The sequence below is a fragment of the Panthera uncia genome (assembly GCF_023721935.1).
Source record: "Panthera uncia isolate 11264 chromosome B2 unlocalized genomic scaffold, Puncia_PCG_1.0 HiC_scaffold_25, whole genome shotgun sequence".
NCBI classification, from domain to species: Eukaryota; Metazoa; Chordata; class Mammalia; order Carnivora; family Felidae; genus Panthera; species Panthera uncia.
Window position 1 is genome coordinate 24257651 of NW_026057581.1, and position 27001 is coordinate 24284651.

General features: G+C 42.0%; 1 protein-coding gene across 2 annotated transcripts; it reads right to left on the reverse strand.

Annotated features, from left to right (window-relative positions):
- Positions 1-1883: 1883 nt before the first annotated feature.
- On the reverse strand, positions 1884-26375 carry WRNIP1 (WRN helicase interacting protein 1). 2 transcript variants are annotated; one of them, XM_049654925.1, is made up of 7 exons: positions 25560-26375; positions 23195-23386; positions 21713-21954; positions 8095-8324; positions 3941-4096; positions 3165-3244; positions 1884-2579 (listed from the first exon to the last, which is right to left on the reverse strand). In XM_049654925.1, the coding sequence occupies exons 1-7, from the start codon at positions 26373-26375 to the stop codon at positions 2304-2306; spliced, it is 1992 nt and encodes a 663-aa protein (XP_049510882.1). In that variant the 3' UTR covers positions 1884-2303. The 2 variants fall into 2 exon arrangements, with proteins under 2 accessions (XP_049510882.1, XP_049510883.1); XM_049654926.1 differs by lacking the exon at positions 3165-3244 and having other exon boundaries at positions 2428-2579.
- Between the last annotated feature and the right edge of the window lie 626 nt (positions 26376-27001).

Below are 27001 nucleotides of genomic sequence, written 5' to 3' on the forward strand. Positions count from 1 at the left end.
TCCTCATCAATGCAGCAGAGGTGATCCTTACAAAATTTAAGTCCCATTGTAACACTCCTTTGCTAGAAACCTTGAGTAAAAGCCAGTCTTTCCCATGACCAAAAAGGTTCCATCTGTCCAAACCCACATCGTCTTTCTTTTCTCAACTTCAACTACTTCCTTTCCTCTCCTCTAATCAGACTGACCTTTTTACTGGCACTGAGCCTCCTAGACATCTTTCTTCCTCAGGGCCATTGTACTTGCTGTTCCCTTTGCCTGGAATGATCTCCCACATACATGAATGGCATAATCACTTCCTCTCCCTATTTTTTATTTTGAGAGAGACAGAGACAGAGAGAGAGAGAGAGAGGGCGGGGGGACAGGCAGAGAGAGGGAGACACAGAATTCAAAGCAGGCCCCAGGCCCTGGAGCTGTCAGCACAGAGCCCAACACGGGGCTCAAACTCCTGAACCCATGAGATCACGACCTGAGCTAAAGTCAGACACTTACCTGAGCCACCCAGATGCCCCTCACTTCCTCTCATTTTTGACTCAAACATTTCCTTCTTGATGAGGTCTACCTTGGCTACTCCAAATAAAACCATGAGCACCTATTCCCACCTGTTCCCTATTTTCTCCATAGCCCTTATCATTGTGACATTTTACAATGCCATTTTTCATATTTTGATGAACATGGAATTTTGACTTTCTTCACTAATGTGTTCCCAAAAAGAGTGCTTAGCATGGGGCACTCAATATTTATTAAATGAACTTTCCCAGAACTGAACTCAAAATGAGTTTCCAGATTGAAAGTGTCCACCAAACACCCAGTAAAACCACTGCTAACTTTCCAAACACTAGGAATAAAGAGAAAAGATTCTGTCCACTTGCTGAGGACATAAATCAGAATGTTTTCAAATTTCTCGATAGTAACATGGTAAAGAGCAAGACAATGGACAATTCCCAGCCTAAAATTTATTCCCCAACTGTTAGACAAGTCTGAAGGTGGAATAAGAGCATTTTCAGACTCTTAAGATCTAAGGATAATTTGCCTCCTATGCATCCTTGATCCATAAAGCGACTAAAGCATGTGGTTCACCTAAGCAGAAAAAGGAAAGCATAGAATCCTGCAAACCAGAACATGTGAGGCATGCACAAAGATGTTCAGGGTCACAAGAAAGGGAGATTCTGGGATGACAAATGTGCACTAAAGCACAACCAGTCCAGTCTGAGGGATTTCGCACAATGCAATCTCACGATCTCTGTAGCCTGGTAAAACTAGCAAAGGATGTGTTGTGCAGAAATGATGGAACAAACCAAGAAGGTAGGGAATACTATGGAGAAAACAGGAATTCTCATTTAGGAGAAAGGCAGAGGAAGTCCGAGGACATGAGCTGTGCAGCATTCCAGAGAGCAGTGGCATTGCCCTGGAGGGATCACACCAAGGGGGTAAACAGAACTGACAAACTGATTGATGGGCTCATCCTTGTGGATGGCTATGAAGTAGTTTGGAAAGAATTAGCAGTAGGTACAAAGGCAACTAAGCTGTGTGTGTGCGTGGTAAATTTAAGTTTAGGAAACACAAAAGTAAAACAGGAATGTATCATTTATAAACATGGAGCTGCAAGAAGAAACTGGAGGCATGAACAGACTACTGGATTCTTTTATAAGCCATTTAAAATTCTATGTATTCCTTTAAAAATTAAAATTGATTTTCAAAAAGATACACTGATTTCTCACTAAGCTTTCCAAACTTCTCACCTCTGGGAATTTTTCTTTCACAGTATTTACCTACCAAAATGTGATGGTAACCGATGTTGGTAGCTAGGATCCCAGGTGGCAAAGACATGAAAGAATTGAAGAGTACTTTGAAATAGTTTTATTGGCTCATAAGACCTTTGCATATAAAAAAAATACCCAAAACACTATGCAGTATTAAATCACAATTACATTTTTTTTTTTACCAATTCAAACTACCCTGAATATACATCTTTTAAAGGAAAAAAATCCTACAGAACTGAATTCTGAAATGACATTATGACTTAAATACTATGACAAAATAGATAATTCCTTATAACATTAATTCATTGCACAAAGCTGCCAGATATTTTCATAAGCATAACCATTGCACAGAGTGCAAATGAACACAATTTCAATGTTACACATTTAGTTGAAATACATGTGCCTCCACCTAAGAACTCTGACATTTCTGGCACAAAATGTTGGTCTCTCTGAACTTCCACCAGGCAACCAACTTCACAATCCAGTTACTCTTTCTCTCCCTAAAAAACAGACACATCCTTCTGCCGTCAAAGCCTACAAGAGTCAGCATCGCCTCTGCTTAAAGAAATCGACTCCTCTCAATTCTTCTGGCAGGTACTCTTGATCCACAGGCTCACTGTACATGGGGTTGTACTTGTAGCCCTTGCCGTAGCCCAAATCCTTCATCAGCCTGGTGGGCGCGTTCCTCAGGTGCAGCGGGACGGGGGGCAGAGGCCCCTGGTGGTTTCGCAGGCAGGCTTTGACGTTGTTGTATGCGCTGTACACCTCAATGGACTTTGGGGCTCTGGCAAAATAGACTACACACTGGGCCAGAAGCACCTACGGCAAGAAGGAAACATTTATAATGAAGGTGCCAGAAAGTTTGTCTTGTGGAATATTTTATGACATCTCTGGTTAACTCTGAAAAGATTCCCACCATGCTTTCATTACCCCCTTTTCTGCCTACAGCCCAGATAACCACCTGTGATGGGAAGAAGAAATTCCTACAGGAGGCGCGAGGTGAACTAGACCAATGATATCCTTTTTTTTGTTAAACAGAACTTTTTACTAAATGATTTTTTTGTTGTTAAAACCCCAACGTAGAAAACAGATAAATATGAAGCTGCTCTGTTTGTGGGTGAACTTACAGAAACTTCCTGTTCAGCTGTTTCAACACTTCTGCCCCCAGGAAAGCCTGAGCACCTCCTCCGAAACCAGGACTACTAAAAAGTTTCTGCTGTTGACACCTAAGGTCTCCTCTCTCTCTAGTGTCTAAGCTTCTAAAATGAGAGTTAAAAAGCCAAGCAGCTTCCTCAGTGGGCTCACACATTAAAGGTGATGGTAGAATGGATGTTCAAATCCACAAAGGGACACACAGCACAAGAGAAAGGAACTGATTTACAAAGAACTGGCTGATGACTTTACCTCACATTCGGGCATGCCTATAAAATGACAGCCTTGGTAGGCAGCAACTGCTTGTGTTAACGCAGATGGGTCTGCCAGACCTGTCACACACACAGAAAGACAGAGGAAAGTTTAAGTCACAGTGCACACTCCCACCCAGGCCAGTCAGCGAGCTGCTGCGACTAGAGACCACCACTGCCTGTGGACTTTGTTGACCAAAAAATCCCATTTAGCAAAATGGACAGACTTTTCTCTGATCTCATTAGCTTATTCAAGAAATATTTACTGAGTGGTAAAGTGTTTCCTCATGGATAAAAACTACATCTAGTAGGAAAAGGGCGTATATACAACAAACATGAGGAGCAAAGGCCATGCAGACACAGTCACAAGGACACACACATGAAAACCAAAACATCTACTAACATCAAAGAAAAGTAAAGCTTTTCTAATCTTTTTCTTTAGTGTCTAGAACCTTCCATTTCTGTTTCAGGAGGTGTCCACTGAAAACCTGAACACGTGACTGCAAAGCATTTAAAATATTTCATTTCAATACTCATGTTAGGAAAATCACTACTGAAGAGGAAACAGTGATGACTTTAGGAACATAGATACTCAAAAGTACACACTCAATGCCAAGAAATAAACCAGTGAGTCCACACTTGTCTTATCTTCTCCTTACCTGTCCACATCATACCAAGAAATTCTTAGGCCAAAAAGCAGCAGCATTCCTGCCCCCAACACCATGCAACCCCATCCTTTGTGAACACCAGGGTCCGGGTCCTTCCCAGAACACTCACCTATGTCCTCACTGGCAAACCTCACAAGCCTCCTTGCCACATACAGCGGATCCTCTCCTCCTTCAAGCATGCGTGCGAGCCAGTAGAGGGAGGCACTCTGGTCTGAGCCCCTCATTGATTTATGAAGTGCAGAGATGCAGTTGTAATGCTCTTCTCCTAGACACCACAAAAAGTACTTGCTCAACTGTGGGCCAGAAGTGGGAACACACAAAGCTCACAGGAGGGTCATCTGAGCCATAGGTTTGCTTCACTGGGTTGATTTTAAGGAAGCCTGGATAAGGGACCCAGGAAAGCCTGGGGAGAGTGAGATCTGACAGCCATCCTCAAGCTGCTTGGCGGGAGGGTGCAATGCCATGGGCATGGAGCAGACCCATGCAGTTCCCGTACGGCCCGTGGGGCTGTCTGGTAACCTGGTCCACTCAGAGAAGGAGGCTGCCTTAGAACCTGTGCTGTCCATGCGGCGAGGGAGTACAGACCAGGCGAGGAGAGGTGGTTCTCCGGGGCCCCACTGGACTGCCACAGCCAAGCGAGGAAGGAGAGGCATTCTGATGTTCCATTTCTACCATGTGCCCCCCTGTCATTTTGAGGAAAACTGACCCTGGGTCTGGTTGTAGCCATTAGGATGGAGAGTCAAGTGGCAAGGACAGCTGTTACAGTCCTTTTGTCCCTCAGTGTCCTTTTCAGCTGCCTTTCTGGTATCTGAAGGCTGTGGTCATTTAAATCTGGTTTGGGACACCCATGTGGTAGGATCCCAGAAGGGCAGACACATGGAATGACAGCTCTCACCGGGAAAGCACTGTAGTCCCTTGCCCTCACCACTTGGTCTCCTCCCACTTTTCACCCAGGATTCACATGTAAACAAATCAGTGAAATGTGGTTTTAAAAAACATATTTAAGAAGAGAAAATTTTATCTAAATATTTGTATTTGCACACATTTCACGATTTTCTGACCATCATCTCTTTCTTATGTTCGAGGAGAGGGCAGCCTCTTCTTGAGAGAGAGCTGGGGGGTTATTCTTATTAGTATTAGCCCTTCCAAGCAAGCACCAATGTGGACAGTGAGATCATGACCTGCTCTGCATAGCATTTGAGCCCTGGGAACAAGTCCCAGCATCTGACCATGCTGGTAAGACAATACTTGGCCTTTATGGCTTTCATGGGACAAGATGCTGGCCTGTCAAGGAGGAAAGACCCAAGAGGCTAACTGCAGGGACCTGAGCACCTCCTGTTCAGGAAGAAGGCAGATAAATGGTTTCAGCTCAGCCACCAGATTTCTGTGGACAAGCAGAGTTGCCCTCTAGCTCACGGCTTCCTCAGCTAAGTCACAATGTCACGGAGACTGGCTGTGAGAATGTTCTGGGTGAACTCCACAAGGTTCTGGCACACCCCTCATTCATAGACCTGACCGTTTCATGGATATATGGGAGATGAAAGAAGCCACTTCTGCTTCACTTTCTGTCAAATGTAAACGAGAACACGGCAATGAATCTCCCTGACACAAACATTACTCACTTTCTCATGCCTTTACTGCAGGTCAACGCTGAAAGGTAAATACGGTTAAGAGCATGAGCTCTAAAGTCAGGCAGCCTGGGTTTGAGTGCCATACTTACTAGCCATGACCACGGGCAAGTTACTGATCCTCTCTACACCTCAGGCTTCTCAGTTGTAATGTGGGGATTAGAAGATTACGTGGTTCATAGGATTGAGTCTTAATGTATGCCTGGTATGCAGTAAGCACTCCAGAAACATGTAAGCATTAGATACCGCTCTAGGCTAGCTTTCATTTTTGCTTTTATCATATACCACTTTTTAACCTAAAATTTCAAGTTATTTATGTAGAATCCTGACCTTAATGCAAGGCAGAGAATTTGTTCTCATTTGGAAATTTCTTTACTCTGATGCAGAAATATCTGAGCTAGTTACTGGATCCTACATGTGAGTAGCTATACACTAGATGACATTAAAAGAAATAATTAAAATCGTGGGGGTGGGGATTTTTGTCTCACCAGAGTTATAAAAAGGCCCAAGAGTATAAGCTAGCAGGTTTCCAGGGCAATGCTTCGATCATCCCTATTTATGGAACACAGCTTGGAAGAGAACAATTCTCTAGGATATGAACTGTATGAGCGTCTACAGATCCATGGTTGTGCTGTTACGCTACAGTGGAGTATGCTGGAGGTGGGGGGAGGGGAGGGATGGTCATTAAGGATTGACTTGTAGAATGTGTGGTTTCTCAAGGCCCGACCCCAGGCAGCCTCCTACTGTCCCCAGTCCTTCCTGGGGCAGCACAAGAGCCACAGAGAAAGTGGTCCCCATTGTGCATGGCTCCCCTGAATGGAATATGAGCCCTAAGAAGTAGAAACCCTATGACATGTCTGACATCCACTGTGTGTGTATGGGTGTGAGTGTACTCACGTGAGTGTGTGTTACTGTGTGAGTGTACTCTAGTGGGAAACTGGTGACCTCAGGGTGGGGCTGGAGTGGGGAAGGACACAGTCCTAGGAACCAGTCTGGCACCTGGAGTTAAGAATGAGTTTTACCGCTTGTTTTGTGAACTAAGGCAAGCTTTGTTATCTGTAAAATGGGGACTATAATAACTACCTCCTATGGTAATTGTGAGAATTAAAAAAAAAAGACAATATGTACAAGATACTTAAATATTCAATGCTAGTTAATGTTATGTTAAATGGTAGCTTTTTGGTTTTTAAATGACAGTCTGATAAAATGTGAAAAAATAGTTCCAATCCATCCAGTCAAAATGAAGAATCTCCTTTAGGACATGTACAAGCAGGGAGAGAACTCCTGTTGTTGGAACACCAACAATGGAGAGTCCAGTACGTGGGAATATTTTTGCCTCTTAAAATTTAAACTTTTGTTCGTGTCCCCAATTCTTGTATTTGGTCAAAAGTAAAGCAAAGCTCCAAGACTAGAATGCTTTACCTTTCAGGTTTTCTAAGCATTCATATGACATTCAGGAGCACAGATAGCTGGCCACCTGGGATCTCTGAGCTCTGCTAGGAGAGGTCCTGCCAAGAGGCACATTCACATCAGAAAGTAGGGTTATTTGTTAAATGCCTCTAAGGAGTCCTTACTAATATGTCCATAGTGCTTATTAGCACCCCCCATCCCCACCCCCAATCACTTGAGGCACACTAAGGCTGAAGAGCTTCTGTCATTTCCCCAAAGTCACACAGTTTTCTGTTCAACTCAACAGGAGGCAGTGCCTGGAACCAAAAGTCATTTAAGCTCTTCCACCTCCCTTCTCTAACCAGTAAGAAGTATTCTCCATCATCAAAAAGCATTTGGAAATATTGTAGACAAGGTACTACTGCCTGCATGATATCTGGAATGTTCAATTCTCAGCTTCTTTTTCTGGCATAGCTTTTAAAGGTATGGAAATTATTCCAGTTATTACAATATGATTCTATCCAGAATCACACAAATACACAAGCCCCAGAGTCCAGCCTAATCTACCGTATGCTATCTTCACCATCCATCTCTTTTACCAAAAGATATGACTGTGCTGTGCTTATGACATTTAATATTTTTTTCAAATCTGGTAACTGTAAATGCAGTGCTATAAAAACAGAAAAGTGTACACAGCAAAATTAGTATTTTAAAAAAGCTATTAAACTAAAAGCATCACATCAAGATCCATTTAACTTCATTTTTAGTTGAGACTCTAGAAATTAACCATTTTAATTCTCATTAAACTAATAGAAATAAGTCACTTATTGCAAAAGTCCTCTTGTTATTTACTGCCATTATAAATGATCACAAAAATTACTATCAACTGTGAATGAAGGGGCTTTCAAAAATACTTGGTATTCTAAAAGGCACTATACCAGAGAGTAATGGAAAAATACCAACCTACCTTATAAGGAAAGTTTGAAGCCTGCAATTTCAAACATGAAAGCTCTCAATTCTTATCAGGACAGCTTCTGTTCTGTGCCTCTCACAAGAAAGGTCAGGAAGCTAGGTCTTTGAAATCAGGCTCTGAGTTGGAGGTTTAATTCAATTACCAATATGGAGATCCAACTGAGAATCAAGTTCATGTTTTGAACTCAGCTGAAAGTCAGAAGCCTGGGATGTGAGTATATGGACACAACTTATTTCATTAAAGTTTCCCTCTTTTCACATTTCGGTTACTTACCTGCTCGGTCATATAAAATATGAGATTGCTGGAGGCCTTCTTTCACATCATTTTCAGTGATCAGAACTCTACTAGGAGAATAGGTTTGCCCACTCTTCTTACAAAACATCTTCCTAGAGCTTAACCTGGCCAGCACTGCCAGCTGCAGTCCATTCAATCCAGCTCGGGCGTCCCCATCGCTAAGATAAGCCAGAGTGTCTACTGCTTTATCCTCTATGAACACGGACGGCCTGCAACACAAGCATGGTTAGTTACTACCACTTTCATGTTCTGCACTTATTCTGTAGTACTTCTTACAGAACTGCTGTGTCTTAGCAAGGTCACTAAAAAGCTACCTTAGATTCAAGGCTTCTGCCCTCTCTCCCTAACTCATGTTGTCAACAATGTTAAGCATTACCTAGACGGAGAACTGACCTTGAGTCACGATTATTTTACTGTGTAAGCACACACATATAAGCCATGTATGATGGAGACATGGAAAGATATGTGGTCTCTCTGGTTCTATCCTACAGAAAAGTGAAAAACACAGGAACACTAGGACTTCACTATAGTGTACAGAAAACATACTTCAAACACAGTCCCCAACCTGACAAGACAGGTGTGCTCAGATCACTTTCCAAACAGGGCAGGGCCAGCATCAAATCATGCAGTTCAATTCCCTCATTTTACAAACACATCAGGTTCCCAGCTACTTTGGACAAAGGCACTAGAAGCAGGCCTCTGGGATTTTGGCCTGGGGCGTGCTTCCAAGAGGTTAGGTATTAATTACATAAAGCCTACACAGAGTAGCAGAGAGGTCACTAGCCTGGGCATCTAACAGAAGACTCTGACAGAACTTGGCTGTAAGACCTTAAGTCAGGCACCTACCATCACATTTCTAAATGTGGACCTGCATACAGGTCTAATTAGGATTTATTGTCAAGTCTAATTCAGTAAACTTTTCTATTTCTAGTTAGACAAAATATCTCACATATTTAGTTACCTAGAAGGGTCCTAATTCTTGGATAGCTGTTAGCTGCACATTTGCAAAACAAAAAATAATTTTTCAAAGTTACAGCTCCCCCATGTCACTGCCAACTTTCAGCTGAAAATGTCTCTAGTAATTAATAAGCTGATTAGGACTGTCCAAATCAGCTACTTGGAAAACCATGCACAGGCACCTACTGGGCTGGGTCAAGGAGGGATGGTGGGGAGGGGGGTTCAGTCCATGAAAGGGGACCCAGCTTGTCTATGAAGGCCCATGCATAATTCCTTATCATACACCCATCACCTACTACTTCACTTTGGTGAATAGCTTGAATAACACCAAGTTGCATTTCATTCACTAAAAGATGTTTCTAACATCTTAAAGACTGCCTCATCTCATCCCATCTTTATCAAAGCCAAGACTTCCACTTTCTCATCTCTCACCACACATAAGGCACCTGTTTTGTTTTAGCTTGATAATGAAATGACTCTCTCATCAGACTCCTGACAGCTAGCTGCCTGGGCCCCAGAGTCATGGTTACAGTTTAGAAATCCAACCTCCTCCCTTCCTGACCAGACAGATACTCAAAAAATACACGAGGCCCACATCACTGGCACTTTGTAAAGCCAAGGAAGCATTTCTCAAACATACACTGTTTAGCAGATTCTAGATGATCTGGAAGAAGACGACAGACAACACATACTAAAGAAAATGTGTTAGGAGGGACTAACAATCAGAGTGAGTGTGGTAGCATCCGATGTACCCTAAAGGGAAGGGCATTCCTGGGGCCTGGTTACAGCACATTGTCTTTGTGTGTGCGCACACATGTGTGCATATTGGGGGGAGGGGGTAGAGGCAACAAAATTGCCTGAACATCTAATTTCAGTCTCAGAACTAACAAAAGCAAAGCCTTCTACCTCTTTGGAAAGCTTCCTAGCAACAAAGAGCCCACAAGATCATTTACAGGAAGGAAAAAGAATAAAGCAGGAGCCCTAATCAATCCTAACTGACTGAACCATCAGTCCAATGGAGTTGGGCCATTTGTTGATCACATTTGTCATTTATCTCCACTAAATGTTGAGGCCTCAAGGACAGGAATTATGTTTTATTCTTTTCTTACATCCCTAGTGCTTGATGGAGAATAGACATTCAATATCTGCACAACGAATGGACTAATTTCAATTTCTTCCCACAATCTCAAAGTGAGATGTTTATTTTTTAAAAATTGTAACATATGAAAAAACATTAAAACAACAACAAAACCCTTTTCTACGCCACCTAGAGATAATAGCTACTAGGTATTATGCTGAATTTCCTTTATGATCCATCTACCCATGCAACCATCAACTTTATATCTAAATTTTAAAACAAAACTGAGATCATACTATAGTTTGCATCTTTAACAATTATATAATATTTTGAAAAACAAGCTATTCAGAACTCTGAATATTATTATTTTTTTTTTACAAAATGTACAGTACATAAAACTTGAAAAAGAGAGAGAGAAAGGAATGAAAGTCATCTACTGCTGTACTACCTTAATATTAGTATTTTGGTACATATCCTCTTGCTATGAATTTGTTCACTACATATATTTAGTGGCATGAAGTGCTTTGGGGACAGAAAAAAGATGGGTGTCCTTATATACCCCAGCATTGACTATCCTGCCCCATTTCCATTGGTCCTCATACAGTCAGCAAGCAGGCCTTATTAATTATGAAAGAAGCCAACTAGCAAACTGCTCCATAGATATATAAACAGCATAATGTAAATGGGCCTTTAAATGGGTATTTTATGTGGTTAGAAAATAGGAGCCTTCCTTTAATTTTTAAACTCTTAATTAAAGTCCGAGTTATTCTATTGGTATCCTTTTAAATCACATTTGGCATCACAGGGAGTGAGAGAGCTACTACAGTAAAACCAGAGTTGAGAGCTTTCACCCAGGCTCCCACTGCTCCATTCTTTCTCCCCCTTGGTATGTTCCACATTCCAAATTTCACCCCTGTCCAAAATGATGAGTATTTTTAAACACAAATGAATCTGTCAGCAACAACTCTGTTCAAGTAATAAAAGGCGACTGCTGAAGGCACTCACAATGGTCACACAAGCAAATTACCTAATGGAAATTTGCTATTAAGAACACTGTACAGATGTTCAAAAAGTTCTATCTATCCTCCAATATATCTTGAACCCCAATTTACACTACCTTGGTTCTGAAGAGTAATAAAATGTGTTAAAATATCTTGTGATCTTAGAAGAGGGAACACATGAGAGTGCTCATGCCAAGAACAATGAAATAAGGAATATTTATATTGAGATTTGCAAAACTCCTTAGCAGATAGTAACTATTGTACAAATTATCTTGAAAGAGTGCTCCTAGTCCAAAGATGTTATTTTAAAATTTAAGCATAAACCTATAAAATGTTTTCCATTTGGAAGTAACTTTCCAAGTTAGAACGGAATTAAATAAGGCAAAATCTACTTTGGGGATAGAGTGTCTGAACTTTCACATTATCCTCCTAAGAAATAGATAATAAATTACATTGTAAAACACTGTTCCATAATTTAAAAAATGGTTAAAATAAGTGCATTGGAAAAGATATTTCCAGTTTACAGATGTAGAAATAAAAGACTTAGCCTCATTTCTCTAAATGAAGAAAAATACTTTGGTCTTAGCAGGAATGGGAAGCAAGCTGCAAAGAAAACTTCCTCCTTTCCTTTTTTCTCCAAGGGCCTGAATCTTTCTGTACACTGTTTTTCTGGTGGTTGATACTGAGATTTGGAGAATTCTTTTTAGATGGTGGGATGTTTAAGTTGGAGGAGGAGTGAAATAAGTGAAAATGTACCTGTTACTTCATGGCAGAACAAAAAAAAATATGTATGGCTCAGTTAAACTCTCTCCCTAAGTTATAAAACAATACTCTGTGAATCTTTCACTAAAGAAAAGGGAACATTCCATGGTCAGGGTAACAAATGCCTAACAGTGGTCCTCAAGCAGGGATGTCCATCAGATTACAGAGAACTATCCTAAAATACAGATGTATGTATCTAACCACAGATTTAGTGATTCTAAAATCTCCAGGGACAGACCCCCCCCCCCCCCCCGGGGCACAGGAACAGCTGATCCTTCAACAATGTGGGGGTTAGGGGGAAATGACCCCCAACACAAAAAACATTTGCATAAAACTTTGCACTCTCCCAAAACATAACTACCTATAGTTTACTGTTGACAGAAGCCTTACCAATAACAAAAAGTCAATTAACACATATTTTATGTCATCCGTATTACATACTGTATTCTTACAATAAAGCTAGAGAAAGGTTATTTAGAAAATCCATTTACAGTACTCTACTGTAAGAAATCTGTGTATAAGTGGACCCATGTAGTTCCAACTCATGTTGTTCAGGGGTCAATTATATTTTCAAAATGTATTCCTGATAAATGTGGTGTATAGATCTGGTTAAAAGGCACTACTGCTGGGGTGCCTGGGTGGCTCAGTCGGGTAAACATCCGACTTTGGTTCAGGTCGTAATGTCATGGCTCATGAGTTCAAGCCCCACGTCAGGGTCTGTGCTGACAGCTCAGCCTGTGCTCTCTTCCTCTCAAAAATAAACAAACAAGAAAAAATTAAAAAAAAAAAGGGCACTACTGCTAAGTTATAGATGAGAATCTTTTTTTCCTAATCCTTTACAAATTAAAAGTGTTGTTCTCATACAAAGGAACACAGAGAAAGATTAGAATGTTAATACTCACCAGTAGCATTAAAAAAATTGTTTTTAATGTTTATTCTTGAGAGAGAGCACGAGCAGAGGAGGGGCAGAAAGAGAGAAAGAGAGAGAGAGCGAGAGAGACAGAGACAGAGAAAGAGAGAGAGAGAGAGAGAGAGAGAGAGAGAATCTGAAGCAGGCTCCAGGCTCTGAGCTGTCAGCACAGAGACCGATGCGGGGCTCAAACTCACGAACCAAGAGATCATACCTGAGCCGAAGTCAAACGCTTAACTGACTGAGTCACCCAGGTGTCCCTCACCAGTAGCATTTTAACCTGGTACTAAGTGAAAGTAACTCGCTTCACTTGCTCCTAGATCCCTTCTAAACTGAGTACAGGCACATCACCCTTACAGTGCTTCTGATTGCACTTCACAGACTCCACACTTTTTTTTTTTTTTAACATTTATGTATTTTTGAGACAGAGAGAGACAGAGCATGAACGGGGGAGGGGCAGAGAGAGAGGGAGACACAGAATCGGAAGCAGGCTCCAGGCTCCGAGCCATCAGCCCAGAGCCCGACGCAGGGCTGGAACTCACGGACCGCGAGATCGTGACCTGAGCTGAAGTCGGACGCTTAACCTACTGAGCCACCCAGGAGCCCCACACTTTTTTTTTTTTTAAACAAATTGGAAGGTCTGTGGCCAGCCTACATGGAGTAAATCTATTGGTGTCATTTTCCAATAGCAATTGCTCACTTCATGTCTCTAGGTCAGATTTTGATAATCCTTGCAATATTTCAAACTTTTTCATTATTATTTGTTATCTGTAAGTTTAGTGATCTCTGATGTTACTACTCTATAATTGTTTTGGGGTGCCACAAACCACACCCACATAAGACAGAGAATTTATTGGCTGATAAATATTTGAATTCTGACTGCTCCACCTACCGGCCATTCCTGTATCTCTCGTCCTCAGGATGCCCTATTCACTGAGACACAACAATACTGAAATCAGGTCAATTAATAACCCTATAGTAGCCTCTCAGTGTTCAGCTGAAAGGAAGAGTTGCATGTCTCTCACTTTAAAAACCAGAAATGATTGAGCTTAGTGAGGAAGGCATGTTGAAAGCCAAGACAGGCCAAAAGCTAGGCCTCTTACCCTAAAGAGTTAGCCAAATTATCAACTCAAAGGAGAAGTTCTTGAAGGAAATTAACAGAGCCAGACCCTCTCTTCAGTTCTGTGACAGCTAAGAGCGGTAAGGAAGTTGCAGGAGAAAAGTCTGAAGCTAGTGGAGGTTGATTCATGAGGTTTAAGGCAAGAAGCCATCTTCATTAAGTTCAGGGTGAAGTAACAAGTGCTGATGTAAAAACTGTAGCAAGTTATCCAAAAGATCTAACTAATGAAGGTGGCTGCACTAAATAACAGATTTTCAATGTAGACAAAACAGTCTTCTATTAGAAGATGCCATCTAGGGACTTTCATAGCTAGAGAGGAGAAGCCAAAGCCTGCCTTCAAAGCCTAAAAGGACAGTATGACTCTCCTGGTTGGGGCTAATGCTGCTGCTGACTTGAAGTTGAAGCCAATGTTCATTTATTATTCTGAAAATCCTAGGCCCTTAAGAATTATACTAAATCTAGTCTGCTTGTGCTTTATACACGGAACAACAAAGCCTAGATGACAGCACATCTACTGACAACATGGCTTACTGAATATTTTAAGCTCACTGTGGAGACATACTGCTCAGAAAAAATGGGTTCCTTTCAAAATATTCTTGCTCGTTGACACTGTACCTAGTCATCCTAAAGCTCTGATGGAGATGTACAAGGAGAAGAATGTTGTTTTCATGCCCATTAACACGACACCCACTCTGTGACTAATGGATCAAGGAGTCATTTCAACTTCTTAAGTCTTATTATTTAGAAAATATTTTGTAAGGCTAGAACTGCCATAGTGATTCGTCCGATGGATCAGGCAAAGTCAACTGAAACCTTGCTGGAAAGGATTCACCATTCCACATGTCCTTAAGAACATTTGTGATTCATGGGAAGAGGTCAAAATATCAACATGAGCAGGAGTTTGGAAAAAGCTGATTCCAGTTCTCACAGATGACTTTGAGGGGTTCAGGACTACAGAGGGGGAAGGAATTGCAGATGGGGTGGAAACAGCCAGAGAACTAGAAGTAGAACCTGAAGATGTGACTGAATTGCTGCCATCTGATGACAAAACTTGAATGGTTGAGGAACTGCTTCCTACAGATGAGCAAAGAAAATAGTTTCCTGAGATGGCATCTAATCCTGCTGATGATGCTGTGAAGACTGTTGAAATGACAAAGATTTAGAATATTAGATAATTTTGTTGGTAAAGCAGTGACAAGTTTGAGAGGATGGACTCCAATTTCAGAAGTTCTACTGTGGGTAAGATGGTATCAAACACATCACAAGCTACAGAGAAACTGTGAAAGGAAGAGTCAATTGATGCAAATGAAACAAACTTCATTGTTGTTTTATTTTACTAAATTGCCACAGTAACCCCACCTTAAGCAACCACCACCCTGATCAGTTATCAGCCATCAACATCAAGGAAAACCTTCCACCAGCAAAAAGATTAAGACTTGCTGAAAGTTCAAATGATGTACAGCATTTTTCAGCAGTAAAGTTATTTTTAAATTAAGGTAGGTATGTTGTTTTTTTAGACATAATGCTGTTACACATTTAACTCACTCTAGTGTAGTATACACGTAACTTTTGTACTCAATGGAGAGCCAAAAATTCATCTCATTAGCTTAACTGCAGTGCTTTGGAACCAAACTCAAATTATGTCTTAAAGGATGACTGTAGTTAGAAACATGCCTTCAGAAGCTGGCTCCATTGCATTCAAGCAATGTGCCTCAGTTTCCTCATCTAATAAAAGGAGATAACAATACCGACATCAGAGAGAATTAAATAAGACATAAAATCTTAGGGCAGTGCCTAACATCATGAACACTCAATAAACATTAGCCATTTTTCTTGTAAGAATCATTTTAACTAGCCTAGTCAGTAGCATTCTCTCTAGAATTGCAAATCTTCAAGGCAGAGTCAACTCTGCTGCTTCCAGGATAACAAGACTAAAAATAAGACAAAACAAAACTACTTTCTCCAAAAAGAGAGAACCTAAACTTCACAGACATAAATCCCCTTTGTGTTTAATCCCATGGAGGCACACATCTTTCCTTATTACACTATACCTTATACCTGGTAGGGAATAGTGAGGTGAATAGTGGCCTCCAAAGATGTGCCTAAATCCTAATCTCTGAACCTGTGAATTTAACTATATTAAGGATTTCAAGATGAGATCATCCTGGATTTAGTATGGGCCCTAAATCGCAAATGTCCTCACAGGAGACAATAAGAGAGAAGGCAGAGGGACAAAGACTGCCATGTGAAGATGGAGGCAGATACTGGATTGATCCTGCCACAAGCCAAGGAATGCCAGGAACCACCAGAAGCTAGAAGGAAAGACTATCCTAGAGCCTTCAGAGGGAATGTGGCCTGCCAACAGCTGGATTTCAGAGTCTTTATAACTGTGAGAGAATAAAACAATAAAAATATTGTTGTAGGCCACCCAGTTTGTGGTACAGGTTTTCCCCCCACCCAAAAAGTTTCACCCTTGAAACCTTTCACAAGGCAAAATGGCATTGAAGAGGCAATTACCATTAATTTATAATGAAAATTTTTTAGTGTTCTCAAACCCCAAAAGTGACCTCTCTTAGGCTTTTCTGGTATCTTAGGACACATCTTACCAACAGATGTACAAAACGGACTGAGATAAAGCACATGCTCACAGACATAATCCAAAACTATAGTGGCAGGATGCCGAGATGCGGAGTGTAGCTGCCGGGGAAGGGGCCTGGTGGCGCCACTCTCCCTGCTAGGTGGGCATTGTCTCTATGATTCACTGTAAAACAAGTGTTGAATGCTGTTTTTGCTTTTTGCCTTTTTTTGGGGTCAGAGTGAAAATCCTCTTCAAATTTCTTCCATTAATGACAATAGGTATTAATGTAGGTCTTTTGTGAATGTGAAGTGGTGTAATGTGAACTTTCAAAAGGCAGGGGATATCCAAAATTTGTGATGGCAGGAACAGGAAACAGATACAAGGTCTGTTAACTGATTGATGTTTCTGGTTGCCATTATTTTTGTTGTAATTTTTATAATGTATGCTAATGTACCTTTCTTTCTTTGTATCAAATTATTTTTAAGGAGAGTTATTAAAATCCACTCTAACTGAACCTGTAACTCCTGATTGGTACTTCCTATTCTAGTGTTCCACTACCTTTCTTTCCATTCAGTGTTAGAAAAGGTTATTTTTGAAAGGCAGGTAATAATATTAATAATAATATTAATTAATAAAAACAAACCAAATGATCCTACAGCTGTTTTGTCTCGGTCCTCCTCTTTGTGATCAGAGAAAAGCCCCAGTCTGAGTTAAGCCACAGCACCCTCACGTCAGAAGGACAGAGCCATGTTAACTCTTCCAACCAACTGTTGGAACTCTGCCTAGTTAGTGACAAGGCAATCATGGCTCCTCACTTCTCTCTCTTCATATCCAGAAATGAATGCATGTTATCTGGCCCACAAACAACGGCTTCTTTAGGGGGTTTTTGGATATGTGTGTGTCCTATTATGTGGAATCTATAATCCTTCAAAGCTGTAAGTTCTTGGAGTGACTAACCACTAGTTCACTTCCTCATTTCCAGCATTACAAGCTCAATGGATAATAGACCATGGATTTTTTTTTTCTCCTGGTCTCCAAAATTAACCCAGTGCACAGATAACGTGCTTCGCTGTTTGTACCATGTGACCAAAATGCTTAGCAAAATACATGAACACTACTGATTACCCATACAAACCAAAAGAGTCATGGTACAGATAATTCAACATAACTTACCAACTTATCTCTATCTTTCTCTTCACAATCAACTCACAATTGAATAGAGTACTATTTTGCAGATGTTTCACTAAAGCTGTGAGGTGGTAAACATGGGAGAGTATAGGGAAGATGCCTTTCTTCCATCTCGTTGCCTGGAATGCAGGTATGATGGCTAGAGCAACTTGGGGCATGAGGTTGAAGTCATGTGCCAAAGGTGGTAGAGCAGAAAGATAAGGGCCCAGGTCCCTGAGGATGCCATGAGGCTGACTAGCAACTGCATTTTTTACGCTTGTCTATCTTCAGACTCTTACATGAAAAGGAAAGTTCTATCTTGGTTATGCCAGTTAATTTGATTCTTTTCCCTGTTATATGCAACCCAACCTAATCCTAAGTGGTTCCATAATGTTGAGTACTCCCTCCTTGCTGAAGCATCCTTATGGTTTTTTTATCTTTCTGGACTTTGTCTCCTCTCTTACAAAATAAATGCTGGTAAGTCCTCAACTCACTGCCCTTATTTCCTCGCCCTCTTTAGCTCTCCTATTCAAACACATGGGATATACGATCCCTGAAATGCCGGTGGCTCCCAAATCTCTGGGCTCAAACATCTCTACTGCTCTCCTGACTTCTTTATCTAACTGCCTAGAAAACCTTTCCATATGAATCATCCAGAGACCCCACAAACTGAACAAGTCCTAAACTGAACTCCACATCTCCTTGTATCTTTCTTTTCAAGCATACAACTACTTGCCCAGTCACCAGGTATCAAAGTCATCTTGGACACTCCTTTTTCCTCCCTCCTCACACCCAAGCCTACAGACCTGATTTTGCAATTTTTCAGAGCAGATCCTGGCTTTGTTGTTCAAGTCACCTGCATTTGTCATTTGTCTTCGGCATCACTACAATAGCTTCCTAACTGGTCTTCCTGCTGCCTGGTGAGGGGTGGGGAAGATGGGACTTGACTCCATTCATCCCATCCTCTCCAATGCTATACTCCTCTTCCTAAAATACAGAGCTGAGCATGTCACTTACTCTCTCGCTCAAAAACTTTCTTTGGTTTCCCATAGCTCTCCACATCACTCACCTTACTTTTAGAGCACAAGTCTTTCATAATCTGGCTCTGCCTCCCTCTCTGGCTTCACTGACCATCACTTCCTCACATCCACTCTTCTACTCAGCCATAATGAATGGATCATACTACTTATTACCACCTTGCCTTTTACATGCTGTATCCCCTTGCCAAAATGAGCTTTCCATTTCATCTAGTTAAGTTCTGCTTACCCTCCGAACTTTAACTCAGCATCTCCCTCATCCAGCAGGTGAAATATTTGATTTCACATATTCTAGATGCCTCTTCTCTATCCCCCACTGCTTCTTGGTCATATTGCAATCATATGTCCCTGGGAAGCCAATTTACTCTTCTATTTCCTTATCACACACTAAGCTTTTTAAAGGCACAGGAATGTGCTTTTCAATACTCAGCCAAGGTCTAGCATATGCAGGGCCTTCAATTTATGTTAAATAAATAAACACAGAGGGAAAAGCTTAAAAAGAAGGCTTTATCTCACTCTAATGGGAATATGTCATGTACAAATGTATATACTACATAAGAATTCACAATTCCTCAAGAAAAATCAAGAATGGTGGTAAGCATCAGCTTGATTCATTTTCAGACCAGTACCTGCTCAGCTCATCTCATCTACAACCTGAAACAGTCTAGACTTCTCTGTAAACTAGGACACCAAAATATAAGACTACAAATGCGCTCATGGCTTCCCAGAGAAAGTAATTACTTGGGGTTAAAAGTCTTTCCTATCCTTCCAGCTGGATTAGTGTAACCAAATTTAACTTACACCCACAAGAATGTATATATATTTGAAGCCAGTCAATAGACGTGAAAGTTTAATTTTACCTAAAATTGAAAGAAAATAAAATCCATTTTTAATTCTCCACAGCAATTAGGGTGGTCAGGTGCTTCTGTTAGGAAGTCACTTACAAGAGTTCTCTCTGTGGCCTATGCCATTTCCCAACTTAACTTTCTTGTCAGAATTGCTAACAAGTAGACCAATTATTCAAGTTTAATAAACTTTGATTTCACTGTTTGCTTAGACAATATTAAAGAAAAAGGTTCTTGATACCTGAGGAATGGAGCAATCAACCCTTATGCTACACACTCCAAAATCAAAATTAAACTACTTCTCTCATATTGAAAGTCAGAATTTACTCATTGAAAAAGCATTTATTAAACACATATACACTAGACACTGTGCTGGGAATCTGAATAAGAAGGACAAATTCTTATCTTCTTAGCCCTCCCCAGGAAGGGGAGGGATGGGAATAACAAAATAAACAAGTGAATGAAAATAAGTAATAATTAGCATCAATTTCAAATGAGGGATAGTGGAAAAAGTAAACAACCTATTAGACATGGTAGGTTTTCTCTGACTGAAATTCAATTTTAGCAGATTAAGGATCATTGGCTCACTTTTGTATCAGGCTCCCAGTTTCAATAATAAGAGAAATCTTAATTCTTTCACTTGATCCTCTCAAATTTTAATGTGCATGCAAATGACTCAGAGATCCTGTTAAGATGTAAAAATCCTTTTTAAAATGAGCTCCATGGTTCTTCCACTGTCCTTCTCATTTCACCTAATTATGGCATGGCAGTGATTGGAGAAAAAAGCCTGAGGGTATCTGAACAACAATTCCATGAAATCATGACCTGAATGAAATCAATAAAATTACCCTAAATTAATAAAAATGCAGGATATAAAGTTGTAGATATATTACGATAATCAGCACACAGAAAAAAAATACACGGAAATATGTTGCGATATTTCTCCCCCTTTCTTATCATGTTTATCACTTGGTTATATGTATTTTTATAGTGAAAATGTTGTTTAAAGGAAAGCTATACTAGATGTGAGTACATTAACTGATACCAGCAGGTTCCATATGTCTTTTTAGCCATAATTTTGATGGCTATGCCATCACAATTCCACCCTAAAATGATGTGACCTTTTGTGCCTGGGGGTCCTTGGCCATGTTTCAAGGCTTTCATGAGGCACAGCATAATTCCTCCTCCAAGAGACAGAGGCAAATGGGAGAGGCCAAACACACAGGGAGAGACTTTTGAAACCTAAACCCTGAATCTAAAACTATGTCTTGTACTTTAATCCTCACAGAAGAGTGGCTCCAGAACTTGGCCTCAGGGCAGGCACCAGCAGCTGTGGGGTCCAGAGCATGAAGAGGCAGGCATTAGTCTCTCATCAGACCAGATTATGTTCCACTGTGTTATTTCAGTTGACACATGAATAAATGACATCTGAAGAATATATCTGAGTATAAAGAAAACCTCTGACCCAAGTAATCTAATTAATTATACACCATATATACTCTATGTATTAATGAACTCATGTGGCACTCATGATACAGGAATAGATTGCCAAAAGGAAGAGAGAGCTTTTAATGTATTATTTTCAGTTAAAATTTCTTTACTTTCATAGAATTGAGTTTGACTTTTAAAGTGTGCAAAAATAATTCTAAAAAAATTTTAAAAATGTTTGATAACACATTAATTTTTATTTAGTATTTCTAAAAGAGAAGTGCAGGAAAAAAGAAATTGGAATCTGAATACAAATCTCGAAAGATCTGTGAGTCTATTTCATGAAAGAAAATAATTAATAAGCCTTCTCATAGTCTTCCAAGCCTTTTTAAAAAAAGTGTTAGAAAAAGAACAAAATCCTTAAGCACAAAAGCAAATACCCAAAAACTAAAACAACAGGCAAAAAGATGTTAAAGCTTGAAAAATTAGATGCACCCTGTATAGGGCTATAAAATCCATCTTAAAAGAAGTGCTTGCAAAGATACACTTGTTGGTATAATTGACCACTTCCCTCTACTTCTGTTTTCATTACTAGATCAACATTTCTTCTTTGTCCCCACCCTCTCCTTACTGCCATCCAGCCGTTTCTGGCCCTCTGCCAGGGGAATCTCTGGGAGGTGTATGCCCCCAAGATACTGCCCACAGTCAACTTACTCTGAACTGCTATTGCTGCTGTGGCTCAGAGGGTCAGTAGGACGACTGGAGTCTAGGACGTGGATTCCCAGGGAGTTGATTGCTCGCATTAGAATAGTCACCATTGCCTCTACAGGAAGCTTCTCAAGAACAATAACCCGACAGCGACTTAGGAGAGCAGCATTGACCTGGAAGGAAGGGTTTTCCGTGGTTGCCCCAATCAGAGTGATCGTCCCACATTCCACGTGAGGAAGGAAAGTGTCCTAATCATGGGAGGAAAACAGAAGAAATTGATTCCAGTCAACAACCTGCAGAATCCTATGTAAGTTGGTTATTCTTTCCTTCTCCTAATTTTGAATTCTGGAACAGCTTTATATTCATTGGATATGGATGCACTGTTGGGAGAGTGCAACTCAGGCTTTTTAAGCTGAAAACACATCTTTTAGAATATGAATGTCTAAGCCTGGCCATTTGCTGGTACACTAATAGCCCAAAGTAGAATTCTAATGTAGTTTCCAGGTAAATGATTTTTTTTACTTAGAAAAGTATCTTCTATCCTGCCAGATAGCTTAAATATAGCAGCTATTTATTTGTAGAAGTCTAATAAAACACAAAAACATTAGGATTTCTAAAACTTTCTTCCTTTGTGAGTACTCAATCATAATAGTTATTCTTCCTAACAAAGCTGGTAAATACATATTGGTGACTATATAAACACTGGATGTTGCCTTACAGGGAAGAAATACTAAGATGAGTCAATGGTCTAATGAAACCTAGAGCAATAACAACCTGTCAGAACTCTGAAGGGTCCACTTAAAAAGAGATTCAGATCAGGAACAAAAGCTTAGTAGGGTTTTGTAAAATATTTCTTTCTCTGATTAAAAAGCTGCAATAAATCAAAGAAAGAAGTATACTTGAAAAAAAAGTTAATGCTTATTTAGAAAGAATGCAAAAATGGCTTGGCTTTGTTTATAAAAATAAATTGTCCTTGTACTTTTATTTCAGAAAGCCATTTAAATAATAGTAATGATTAGATCTTGTAACATTTACCCTGCTGAGAACCTGAGGTCACAGAAAACACTCTTTAATTTTGAAAATGAAAAAGTAACACTGTGTACGAGAGAAGTTTAAAAATGTTGAAATAATGATCTTACAATCAAGGTAAACTGCTTACTGTGACTCCTAATATTTAGATTCAAATCTGTAAAAATGATAAACTTGATCCCAAGCTGCTTTTCTGATATGTATAGCTCAGGGCCATACTAATACTTTCATTTATCATATAGAGAAAGCATTTTCTTGTCACCAAAAAAAACACAAAAAACCCAGTAAGACGAAGTGGGGAAACAGGCTCAAAGGAGATGGACTGATAGTCTAAACCTCTCTATAGACAGAAAATTAACAATAACAACAGTCCTTATCATTTGCATTTTTACGCTTTTCAAAGTGACCTCACATAGTTTATGTTCATAATGACCAAAACGTAGAAAGAAGTTAATATACCTGCTGAGATTTATTGAACCGATGAATCTCATCAATAAAAAGGATGGTTTTCCTTTTGAAAAAGCTCTTTTCATTTTGAGCTTGTTTTATGACATCTCGCACATCATTTGTCTTGGCATTTGTTGCAGACAATGTCACAAATCTTATGCTATGTTTCTTGCTGTTGTTGGCTATGATGTGAGCCAGAGTGGTCTAGAAAATATGACACACAGAGTTTGGAAAGCTGATCAGACACCCATGGGTACTAACACAAGCAGCATCAGCACTATTTACCAAGCAACTTGAACTCTTAAGAATGCTCAGCAGCAAAGATACAATCCAAAATACCATACCACAATTTTAAAAATTAAAAAAAATGTTAAAAATAAAACAGGAAAGTAGCTAAAACTTAGGCCAATCCTGACCTTTTCTCCTTTATACCTAACCCTGTTTGATTCCGTTTTTGGGGACTCTAAGATCTTTGGAATCCCCATAAAGGGTGGCTGTCTTGATTTAGCAGAGCCTGAGTGACAGCTGTGACCTCTTCCAGCCAAGAAAGCATTATTGCTGAAGGACTAGGTGTAGAAATGTGAGTCAGAACCACAGAATCAATCAATTCTACAACTGGAAACTTATCAGTGAAGCCTAGAAAAGGAGTGAGCCTTTGCACTGTAAGACCAATGACAATTCCCAAGCATTTAAGAGCACTGCAAGTTGCCACCTCTGAATGTCTACTTTGGAAGTAGATGAAACAATAGCACTCGGATCATGTTAGCAGTCATGAGAAAATGATGGCGAGATCAGTGACTGTCACTTAACCAGGTGCCCCATAAATGTGCTTATGTGCATATGCTGTTATTAACATCATTATTATTGTTAGCAGTAAAGTATAATAGTAAGAATAGGAATAAAGAAAAACTATGTTTACAGAGAAGAACAAATTTGGTCCTGAATGAATGGAAAGGTGGCACTTTATTTTCTAAAATTTGTATGGTACCATTAGATACTGTGGCTGCTTCTTTATCAAACCCCAGCCTATAGACTCCCACATAAACCTAGGCTTGTGCCTGATCACCAATCACTACACTGAGCGGCCCATTACATCTCTTGCCTGGCATCTTCTATTAGTTTACCCTACTCATTTTCCTAGGGAGTTTTTCTTGCCATCTGGTTCACCAACAGCTGATTAGCCATGCTCATGATCTTATGCAGAGTTCATGAACAACTACTAATAATACTCCTGCTCAGTCTCCTAAATGGGGTAACTACTAAATCTACCACCATGGTAAAATATTATCTGGGATAGACCTGATTTATTCCTGGCCAAAGGGAAAGTATCAGTGTGAAGAAAACACAAAATGAGCAAGATGCATTCTAGGAACTGGAGCAAAGGAAGGTGTGATTAAGATGCAGATGAAGCTGGAAAGAAAAACTGCGGAAAAAATCATTAAAGCCCTTGTATACTAACTAAGGAGTCTGAGTCACAAAGCTATGAGAGCCTCTTTACACTCTGATCCTGAATTTTGCCTTTCACTCACTGGTGCTCATCCTCCTCTCTCTTTCTGTGGATAGAAAAAAGTATTTAAACACCTTCTAGCCTTCTCTACCTTGCTTAACTCTGCCACTGTTTCTTAAGTATTCTTCTAATGACATGTCTTACAGACCCCAGTATCCTAACTGCCTTCCTCTGGACATGTGCTAGTTCCTAACAAGATGGACATCAAAATGCATTGATGTTTCTTCTCTAAAGTAGAAGGCATTATGAGGAGAGTTATGGAAATGCTAGGTCAAGACAATTTGCAAAAGGAAAAGAGTTTTCTATTAGTCTTGTTAAATAAATAGATTCTCAAAGATAAAAAAAAAATCAGTTAAATTAAACCAACAGCTACAGGGAGGGGAAGGAAACACAACTGAAACAAACAAAAACAAATTTTGATTCCCCCCCCACCCCAAAGCTGAACCCATATACCTACAAATAAAATATACAAATGTTCTGCAATTTATAACACGTCGTTTCCTTGAGAACTGGGTCATTAATGGGAGGGTGGAGGCGCACGTTGGAACACAAAGATCAAATCTAAGAGTCCAAATATTTTTGTAAACCTATGAATTCAGACATCTTCATTTTGAAAATGACCAGAAAACGTGTCTTACAAATCTGGCGGAGTGTGTCTTTTCTACACCCATCACTGATTCCACCTGTGGGCCAGGCACTGCCCGGCTCGGATGGTACCTGAGGCCCTGCACTCAGGCCTCAATCTCAATATCCAGGGTGGACGGGCGGATTCTTCGGGGACGGCCTCCGCCAGGGCTCTCTGACCGTTAGATGCACGCCCGACCCCGTAGAGATCAATACTCGGAACCCTTCAGTCAAGGCGGCACTCACCTTGCCGCAGCCGGGCGGTCCCCACAGGATAAGAGAGGGGATTTCGTTTGTCTCCAGGAGGGACCGGAGCAGGGTCTCCTGCCCCACGGCTCTGCTCTGCCCGATGTAGTCCTGCAGCGTGTCGGGACGCATTTTGTCGGCCAGCGGCTTGCCCTCCAGCATCTGCCGAATCTCCTCCGCCGCCAGCGACCGGGCGTGCGGGCGGCCCCCACCGCTGGCCCCGAAGGCAGCGGCGTCGGCGGCGTCGGCATCCCAGTGGCCCGGGTCGTCCTCGCCGTCCGCATCGGCGTCCCCGTCGCCATCGCCCACCGCCTCTTCCTCCTCCTGCGCCTCCGCCTCGTCCCAGCTCCGCGGAGATGCGCTGCCCGCCGCGGCGGCCGCTGCCGCCGGCCTCTTTCCCGAGCCCTTCCTCCCGGGACTGCTGGAGCGGGCCACCGGGAAGTCGGGGATGAGGCGGGCGCCGCTGGGCGTGGGCGGCGCGTCGTAGCTCTCCCGGCTCTCGGTCTCGCCTCCGTCGTCGCCCTCCTCGCCCTCGCCCTCGCTGCTCTCGGCCGCCGTCGGGGTGGCCGGCTGCTTCAGAGCCGAGCTCTCGGAGAGCCGCCGCCTCTTGGCGCTGGGCGGCGAGAGCCCCTTGGCCCGCTCCCCGGCGCGGTGTGGCCCGGCCGTGGGCTCCGCGTGCCCGGCGGGGTTGAGCAGCAGACAGCGGTCCAGGTGCGAGTTGATGTGCGCGGCGGGCATCATCTGCTGGCACACGGGACACTGCACCTGGTGCAGCTGCGACAGGAAGGGGTCGTCTTCCGGCCCGCTCACCTCCATGGTGGCCGCCGCCCTCGCCGGCTCCCGGCGCGGTCGCAGCAGCCCCTGCTCACGCCGAGGGCTTGAGATGCCCGCCGCTAGGCCCCGCGCCGCGCGACCCTCGCTCGGGGAGGTAGCAGAACGCGCGCGGGCCGAGGGAGGGCGCCGCTCATGCCTCACGTCCGGAGCTTCCCGCGTCGGCCCGCCCTCGGCCGGCCGCCGGCGGTGTCTCGCGCGGCGCGTCGGGAAGAGTAGTCCGCAGCCGTTTACCTCAGCAGCCGCTGGAAACGTCTCGCGCGGCGCGTCGGGAAGTGTAGTCCGCGGCAGTTCAACCAAGCCGCCGCTGGCATCGTATTGCCGTAGCCTTTCGGGAAGTGTAGTACACAGTACCCCGCCCTGACCGCTGAGCGTCCACTTCCGGCCGGCCGCGAGAGCCACCTTTGTGAGGGGCCGTGAGGGTGGCGGGTTGCGCGTGCGCAGAAGTGCGCGGTGGCGATAACGGCGTCCCGCCGCGCCCTTCGAGGCCGGTGACACCGGAAAGGAGTCGGTGAAAACGCACCGAGATTGCTCTTGGGAAAGCGGCTTTTCACACCCAGCGGGCGTGTGGGGCCGGCCGGACGGGGAGAGGAGGCCCCTCAGGTTGTTGG

Excerpts from the sequence above, each read along its gene's own strand:
- WRNIP1 (XM_049654925.1), bottom strand. The coding sequence starts at position 26,375 with ATGGAGGTGAGCGGGCCGGAAGACGACCCCTTCCTGTCGCAGCTGCAC. Across the intron at positions 23,387-25,559 it reads GACCGCCCGGCTGCGGCAAG|ACCACTCTGGCTCACATCAT; the intron begins GTGAGTGCCGCC and ends CATATTTTCTAG. Across the intron at positions 8,325-21,712 it reads AGCAGCAATAGCAGTTCAGA|GCCGTCCGTGTTCATAGAGG; the intron begins GTAAGTTGACTG and ends CTTGTGTTGCAG.